The 9561-nt window shown below is 35.4% G+C and overlaps 1 protein-coding gene across 1 annotated transcript; it reads right to left on the bottom strand.

Moving 5' to 3' along the window:
• Positions 1-1031: 1031 nt before the first annotated feature.
• LOC137741169 (heat stress transcription factor A-4c-like) lies at positions 1032-4228 on the bottom strand. Its single transcript, XM_068480978.1, has 2 exons — positions 3780-4228; positions 1032-2278 (listed from the first exon to the last, which is right to left on the bottom strand). Exons 1-2 carry the CDS (start codon positions 3996-3998, stop codon positions 1181-1183), a joined length of 1317 nt encoding a protein of 438 aa, XP_068337079.1. The 5' UTR covers positions 3999-4228; the 3' UTR covers positions 1032-1180.
• Positions 4229-9561: the final 5333 nt, after the last annotated feature.

Genomic DNA, 9561 nt, shown 5'->3' with positions numbered 1-9561 from the left:
AAAAAGACAACTAAAAAGTAAGGAGTCAAATAACTTAGCTTCCATATCATATATGTCATATACATTGGAGAATATCTAAATGTCATTAGTCCTATTTGGTATATTTGACATCTCCTTTGGAGATGTCAATTATAATATGTCAAAATTTTGTTTGTTGGCTGATGTGGCCAATTGAATACCAATGTTAAATCTTGTGGCCAATTGAATATTCGTTTTATTATTATATTAGGCCCCACAGTTACATTAACTATTTAAAAAATAATTAAAATTGATTTTAGTCTTTATTCTATTAGTTGTCAATGGGACCATGCATAAAAAATGTAATTAAATATATTTGATTCCTCTTTGTTTGGTGTCAAAAAAGACAACTAGAAAGTAAAAAGTCAAATGACCTGTCACATCATATATGAAATATAGAATGAAAAACACCTCAATGTCATTTAGTCTTACTTAGCGTATTTGACATCTCTTTTGGAGATAATCTTATATGCTCATCAATTATCAGTAGTATAAATATATTTTTGATAATGTAAATTTTTTATATATTATTTATTATATGCATTATATTAGTTATATTAATATATTAGTTATATAATAATAATAGTCTATTTAATCTCATTTTTATTTAAAATCTACTATTTAATTAATAATATAAATAAAATAAAGATATATAAATATCATAACATGAAAAACCGTTACTTGATGGGAAATCCGTTATTCCATGAGTTCAATTACGGGGAAACCCGTATGGGGATTCTACAGTTTTGGGCTTGGGAAAATATCGGATTTGGGTGTGGGATGAGACATCCAAACCCGATCTACCGTTGCCATCCCTACCCTTTACCTTTATTTATAGTAATCAAGATGAATTTTTTTGCCTTACAAGTAATATCTTCAAACCCAGTTGGAATTCTACTTTAAGTTTACGCAATTACATTCGCAACTAATAATTCTATTCACAATAACATTCAAATTATAAAACTCCTTGAAACCTGTTATTATTTACATACAAAAACTAACCAATGTCTCTAATTCCAAGCTACAACATAAAGAATCCACAACAATGAGCTCAAAAATTGGAATGTCTAGAAATACATGACTAAGTAAATCCACCTTCAAAGTTTAAAAGTATACATAATATAAACATCAAAACGTCGAAGTGTTCACAATTTAACTAAAATTATGTAGCTGGAGTGAGGCGCCCTATTTGGTTCCTAAAGTTATCTACATTATCTGTGTTCCACCAAAGCTTCTTCCGAATAGCTGGATTGGCATCACTCGCTTTGCCATCGCCATCGCCATCGCCATCCATTCTTTCTGACTGTACTTCCGGCGCATCATCTAAACCAGGAGTCTCTGTTAGGCATTGTTCCCAAAAGACATCATTTGCCTTGGCAGGCTCGGCATTTTTCACTTCTACTACATTTTCTTTCGAGGAATCAAGAGCAGGGGCACTGTCGGGCTTGGAGTTCATATCAATTCCTGAAGATTTAGACCTGAAATCAACAGTGTGGCACATTGATGTTATAGTAAGGATGTCAAAAGGATTTGCAGACCCAGCCACCTCTGGGAAGGAATGAGCATTCATTGAATTCGGTGAAGATATATGCGATCTAGGTGAGCAAGGCCTGCTATTCATGCTGGTGTCTTGTATTTCTGTAACAATGATAGGAGAGGCCTGAGACAACGGGCCAATATCATTTAATTCTTCAGGCATCGCTTCCCCAACCCCATGTAGAAAATCTTCCCAAAAGTTCAAGGAAGACTCCATCTTCTCAAGCTGGTCCAACTTTATTCCCAAAGTTTCTTTCTGCGGATTCAAAGTCAAATCTTCCATACCAAAGTCATCAGGAAAGTCGTTCGATTTCAGTAATCTTCTCTTTTTGCTATGGATTTCTGACTGCTGCACAAGTACAGAAGCAAATCCCGGTTTCTGCACTAGTTGAGCAAGGAAAGCCGTATATTGCCTCTGCCGATTCTCCATGTTCTGCAGCTGTTCTCGTAATATCTGTATTTGAAATTCAAACTCCTGGTTCTCTCTTTGATGCCGTTGTACCTCCAACTCAAGCAAGCTTTTATCATGATTCAGTCTGTTGATTTTCTTCTCATATTCTTCTCTCTCCGTATCAGTCAAAGGAACTGAAGAATACTCGTGATTCTGCAAGGAATGACTATGAATTGGCTTGCGGCGGTGAATATTCTTCAGCAGATGTCTTCCTCCCCTTAAGAATTCCTCATTTGCAAACTCCCACTGTTCTGGATCAATCTTTCTAAACCCCTGCGCATACAGAACACAAATGTTTAACAATTACAAATCATACGTACTCAGATTAACAACTCAAAAGGAAAAAGAAATTTCATGGTGCTAGGTTAAACAAATATTGTCCTAAAGTAGCACATGCTATATTAATCAAGCACACACATAATACATATTTCAAGCTTTCTAATCTCCTGAGGAATGGTCTAAATCCTCCTTACAGCAGATTTCTCGTTACCGATTTAGGAATGGAATCAATGGTTTAGTTTTTTCCATCTCCACAGTGAATGGAAAAAGTTCAAGAAGTAGCAATTCTATATCTCAGCACTAAGAGCAAAAGTCTATAATTCGACTTCAGGAATGACCCGCTCTTTCGGATAAAAAATAACTTAAATATGACCTTTCTTTAGATTTCCCGCCCTACAAGAAGTAGCAATTCTGAACTATATTTTCTCCTTCTTTAAGAAAACTCATCCTACAAATCTCAGCAAACCAGGGCAATATAAGATACACTTCAAACCAATGCCTTTACATGCTCCATAACCGTGCAACATAGGAAATATTTGCACCTTTTGCTCTCCCTTATCCAGAAAATACATCTGAATTGCTGCCCACCATATGGTAGCATGTCTTGGAAGCTTTCTGGTGAGGCCTCTACACCGTGTGCCAACAGGGTACCAACCTACTCAATGTGCTGACACTGTCCCCTAGTTCAAGCAAAATAAACACCCCGTGCAAAGCATTTATATAATCTTATCGCTCAAATTTCAAACCATGTCAATTGACTGCTGAGTATCCTTAGTCGTAGCAGCCGCAAGAAGCATTTCTTGTTTTCGCCATCATTTTAGAAGTTTACTCCATGACCAGGTTTCTTTGTTTCGCAGCGTTCGACCCAGTTACTCCTTTTCCGACCTGATGTATGTTTGGAACATATAGGAAAAGCATCTATGGCTCGTAGCTATTAGCGCTCCATAGTCTTGGCCATATTGAAGACCTCTCATTACGGAACAATTTTCCATTTTGATTCTATAAACTCAGCTAATTTCTGAGAAGGGATCACCTCCTTCTCAATTTTGTCTACGAGAGAAACAATCTACAAGAAAAAGTTTGATTACCTTTTCGAGCAAAGGCCAAACTGGACTAGTGCACTCGCAATCGAAGACAACAATTGTAAACAGAACAATTATACAAAAAAATGATACCAGCGTCACCATGCTTGCAACTGCTTATGAAATAGAGTTACAAATACTCCAACAAACACAAATAATTCCTACTTCAGAAGGCAATAAAGTGTGTGCAAGCGCAAATTAGAACAAAAAACTGCAAACAAACAAACCAATTCTGAAGTTTATAATCCCGCTGAGTTAATAAGTCATTTAAGTTTAGTTCATCACAATAAAATTAAACACATAAACATCACGCAGTGAATCGTATCGAAATGCTATGATTCCAATGCTAATGAGCCACTGTATTGAAGATAAATGAAATGCTTAAAAAGTGAAGGAAATACCAAAGAACTTACATATGTATTAAGCTGCCTCACGAAACTCGAAAAATTGTTGTGCTTGAAATACATGGGAAGCATTTCCTTGGCGAACTCGGTGGGATCCCAAACTACAAAACTAGAACCAGTTTCACTCCAAGACACCATGTGGTTGGACGAAGGATCATCCACCAAGTCATATGTTTTAGTAAGAAACGGCGCCGGCGCACCACCAGAACCACCCTGAGAACCATCCATAATTCACAAACTCTAAACCAGAAATATTCAATCAGGATTGGCAATCGGCAAGTGGGTCAAATATCTTCAATCTAGCAGGATTTTTTTTATACAAGACCTCGCGAGGAAGGGTAAACACTCTCGACCACTTGAGCTACAAGTCACTTGCAAATCTTAGTTGAAGTTAGTGAAAACACAGAACTCTGTGAGCCAGAATTTTGAAAACCCAGAATCCAAAGACTGGCTAAAAAAAAAAATTGAAATTCAACTCAAGTTTCAATAAAGTAACATGTAAACCGTGTGAGCATCGAAACCAAACAATCTGAAAGTTGGGTTTTCTTCTATTTCTTCTTCTTTTCAATTCAGAAGCTGGAAAATTGGCATCCAATCATGTTTTTGGGGGAATTTGGAAAAAAAAAAAAAAAAAACCAACTACAATCGAAGTCAATCAAACGGAGTTCATTGTTTTGGTGAATCCGAACTGGGATTGCTTCAAATGAAAGCAAAAAGCGTAGAAAGGAAGAAGATGAAAGATTTAAGCCAATCCCAGAAATTGTACAAATGAATGACGCAAATGGAGGAAAGCAGTTGAGAGGTAATGTCACAGAGGACGACCGGAACTCCGTTTTTGTATGCGCACAAGCTTTGACTTTTCCGACCCAATCTAAACGCGCAACGAGAGAGAAAGCAAAAGAGACAGACAGAGGAGAACAAAGTGTTTGATTTTTGTAAGCATTAGCGTGTCAATATTTTGATTTATTTATTGTTTCATTTTTTTATTTTTATAATAAAAAATATTTTCCACTGATTTAAATTAAAGAGATATTGAGAGTTGGTTTGGAATGACGTTGCTTTTAAAAAATCAGCTTATTAAAAAATTTGAAATATTAAACGTGTTTGGTAAAACACAAAAAAATGCTTTTCTGAGAAACGGTTGTTAATGACAGTAGAAAATCATAGAAATGTAAAAGTAGAGTCTAACATGCTTCTAAAGAAGGTCCTTTTTTTTTTTTTTCAAAACATAGTAATCAGTATTCATTTAATGAAATTTTTAAGGCAAGTATATATTTTACAAAATTACAATCATTGCCTCTATATTATTCTCTTTGACAATTATTATATTACATTAAATACCATATAATTTTTTTAGTAATTTAATATATTCATAGCAATTTATATAAAAGTTTATCAAACACTATTTTTTTTTGTTAAAAGCACTTTTACACAAAAATTTACCAAACACTGAACAACTTTATTTTACACGATTTCTTCTCACAACATGTCAAAAGTAGTTTTTTCAAAAGGCACATCAATACCAAATTAACCATGAATCTGGGAGACATTGCATTGAAGAGGAAGAACTCTAATGACTAGAACAATCCACCCCTTTTAATTTGTTTTAAAATATTTTTTATACAACTATATATTACGCCAAAGAAGTATAAGAACAAATTAGTTTCAAATCTAACACCGTCTTTTTGTTGGTTCATACACGTATAAAAACTTAAAAGAGAGAGAATATTTGTGTTTTCTTTTATATTTGTTGTAATTGTAGGAGAGAATTATGAGGCAAATAGGTAGCACAGGACTTTGGTGTTTTTATGTGGGAAAGCAAACCAGCGTTGACTGGAGCCAAGAGTGATAGCCTTTCTATTCAACTTTCAACGATTCAACGATTCAACGATTCAACTTTCAACTTTCAACTTTCAAAGAGAAGTGGAGGAGAAATGGTCTTTAGTCTTGCTCTTTATACTTCCGCCCCCACACCGCCACTACTTTTTCTCATCATTTTATTACAATTTTTTTTTTTAACAAACGATTTAATCTACATTATAAAAAAATAAAAAATAAAAAATGGGCTAAGTCTCACAATACACAAGCAATAATGTGGTTCAAATTCGTATTTGATGAAAGTCGAACATAAGACCTCTCACTTACAAGTAAAGAGGAATACCACTAGACCGTAGTACTAAGTGGCCACTACAATATGTTTATAGTTTAGGATAAATCTCAGTTTACTACCCTCAAGTTTCGTGGTTTTCAACATTTAGTACATGAAGTTTTTTTCGTCACAGAGTCATACCTAAAGTGTTAATTTTGGGACAGTCTCATACATTCGTTAATCTAATTGTTAAGTCTCCTGTTAATTGATGACGTGGCGCCCATGTGAACAATGACTGGGCACCACGTGTCATTAAGGGGTCCACATGGAATTTAAAAATTCAAAAAACAAATTCCAGCCCAAATTTAAAATATTAAAATAATTAATTAAATAAAAATATTATGAAAAAAAACCCATAACCCCCTTCGTCTTCCCCACCCAACACCCCTTCATCCCTTCCACCCCTCCACCCCCTCCTCCCTCTTCGTCTTCTCCACCTGAGCACACCCTTCTCCTATCCCCCATCACTAGATCTGACAATTTCTTACACGATCCGTTAACACGACACGTAAACGACGGGTTTTGGGTCAACACGATAACTAATCGAGTCATTATCGGGTCACACGATAATAACCCGTTAATAACGGGTCCTTAACAGGTTTACACGAAAGTGACACGTGGGTAACTTGTTTCGACACAATAAGAAAAAAGTTATTTTGATGATTTTAATTTTTTAAACTGGTAAAAAAAACTTACTATAAAATGCAATAGATATAATGAATATGTATATATTGTTTATTAATTATTATTCTATATAAATTTTAAAATTTAAGTTTTATTTATTTATTTATTTATTTTTATAGTATATTATAGGCAAAGATTGAGATTAAAAATCATAAAACACATTAAAAATAAAAATATCAAGTAATTTAAAAATACCAAACACATAAAAAAAATTATAATAATTAATTTACATGTGCTAAAAATATGAAAAAATATACAAACGCTCGTAGTCACATCCTCTATGCTTTCAGAATGGGTATATGATCGTTTGAATTTTTAAAACCATGCAAACTCTCATGAATAGTATTTTTAAGGGAGTTCAAAATAAACAAAATTCATAATCATTAATGTATAAGTCTGAAAGATGTGAAAGCATAATAAACGTTCATAATTGCATCCTCAACGCTTAGACGATGGTTACATGGTCGTTTAGATTTTTAAAACCCTCCAAATCTCATGAACAATGTTTTTTATTTGAGTGCAAAATTAATAATAATTATTGTAGAAGTGTGAAAAATGTAATCAGTCGTAATGAAAAACTTTACAACTTTCATGAAGGGGTCAACTTCGAAATTTAGTATGTACATACTACTTTAGTATTATGTTTTACATTTTTTTTGGGTCAAATTATGTTTTTCATTTTCATTTTTATTGATTTAAAATATATTTTTCTTAACGGATAACGGGTCGATTCATATTATCTGATAATGTTAACGAGTTGATTTCGGGTTGGGTCATATTACCCGTTTACTTTAATAGATATTACACGACATGACCCGTTAAGCTATTGGGTATGAAACGAAAATGACACGAACACGAGAAACCCAACACGAATGCCAGGTCTACCCATCACCTACCCTTTGCCCACTCGAGCCACCCTTTCTCCGATCCACTTCTACCAAATCAAATGTCAGAAAACCCTAATTCAAAATTTCCAGGAAAAATCCATTGTCTTCTACCCAGTTCATAGAACCCTCGAAATAACAAATTTAACAACTAGAACCCCAAAATTTGAGCATAAATCAAATAAAAAAAACCCACCATCGGCAAGCTTCAAGCTTTAAAACCCAACCACCAGAGGACCATGATTTCAGGCGGAGGTTAAGGAGGGCGATGCGGCCTTGGCAATCACTGACGTTGAGGAGGAGGTGTGAACTAGAGGGATCGGCGGAAATGATATTGTGGTAATGAGGGAGCGGAGAGGGACCCCACTACTGCTGCCGCTGGTGCATCTTTTCTAAAGAGGTGGGGTGGTTTGAAAAATCTTCCCCAAGAAAAAAAATCAAGGGGGTAAAATCGCCATTGCTGTGGTCTAGATTCTTGGGGAAAAAGACCTTTTGGGGTTGGGACACCTTGCTTATGGCGGGTTGGGGTTGAGAGTTTTGGTTCGACATGTTCTCCCTCGCATTGAGTCCGATCAGATTTCGATTGAGGGCAAGAAGAAAGGAAATGATGGGAGGGTGGAGCCGTGGAGGGGATGTAAAGGATGAAGAGATGTCGGGTAAGAAAGACGAATGAGGATCTGGGTTTTTTATTTTTTTAGGGTAACGTCTTCCCCACGTGGACCCCTTAATGACACGTGGCGCCCAATCATTGTCCACATGGGCAGCACGTCATCAGTTAACCGGAAACTTAATGGCCAGACTAACGGATGTATGAGACTATCCTAAAATTAACACTTTAGGTATGACTCTGGGACGAAACAAACTTCATGTACTAAATGTTGAAAACCACGAAACTTGAGGTAGTAAATTGAGATTTACCCATAGTTTGAGTGTTATAAGTATAGCTGCAAAGTGCAACCTCTTGTTCAAGTCTCACAAGATTTACTTCAACTACAACTCACCGTCATCTTTCACATTCCAATCTAGTCAAATATTAGATCTTGTGGCAAATTTGGAATGACCGAAATAATATGGTGTTAAAAAATGTTATGCCCTTCACGACGAAATTTAAGTTATTGGCTATATCTGTGGGTGAGTAATATCTTAAAGCCAATTGTAATGGTAAGAAGGAATACTGATTATATTTCCACAATTATTAAATGGCATCCTCCGGATTAGAGTTTTGTTAAGCTAAATTTTAACAGTTCGGTGGCTGAGGACAAGGCGACAACGAGATGTTTTTCTTAAGGAATCATAATGGGCAACTTACTAGAAGCGGAGCTTTAATTCTTGACGATGCCACTACTTCAAAAGTGGAGGCTAGGGCCATCAGAGATGGCCTTCTTTTTGCTTAGAGGAAGGGATATACAAAGATTATGGTCGAATGTGACTCTAAGGTGGTCATTCAGTCAGTGTTGGACTGGAGTGTGACGCCGTGGAATCTAGTTCATATTTTGAAGATATCAAGTGGATAGCGACCAAGGCCTTCTTATTACTGATTGTCATATATGGGATCACTATATTCTTTCATTTGCTCTTCATGCTCTTCAGTTTGATTCTGTAGGGAATGATTTAGGGTTTAGGTAATGATTTTTTAGAGAGTCAATTATCTTTTTTTACTCTAATCTAATTCTCATTTCCCCACAATTTCATACATGATAGGAAATACATTGTTTTTATTGCTAAGCCTCACATCATTGTTTTTCGAAATCTCATTGCTAAGCCTCACAATGAGCTAGCAATATTGTGGTTCAAATTTGCCTTTGGAGTAAAGAGGAATACCACTAGACTGTAGTACAAGGTAACTATCATTTCCTTAATTTCCTTACTTGATGGATTTGGATCCCATTCGAATCCAAATTGTGGGAATCTTAGGGATCCTTACATCTTAGCCATTCATTATGCATCGTGCGATCATAAATCATTTGACTCTTTTTATTTCAAATTAAAAACAAATAGTACCTAACGAAAATTGACTGCACGATGTATGATGAACAGTTAGGATGTGAGGATATCTAAGATCCCCACAAAATGG

Source organism: Pyrus communis, chromosome 7 (genome assembly GCF_963583255.1).
Source record: "Pyrus communis chromosome 7, drPyrComm1.1, whole genome shotgun sequence".
Taxonomy (NCBI): Eukaryota; Viridiplantae; Streptophyta; class Magnoliopsida; order Rosales; family Rosaceae; genus Pyrus; species Pyrus communis.
The sequence above is the reverse complement of the archived record's forward strand: the minus strand, read 5'-3'. Positions and strand labels throughout refer to the sequence as shown.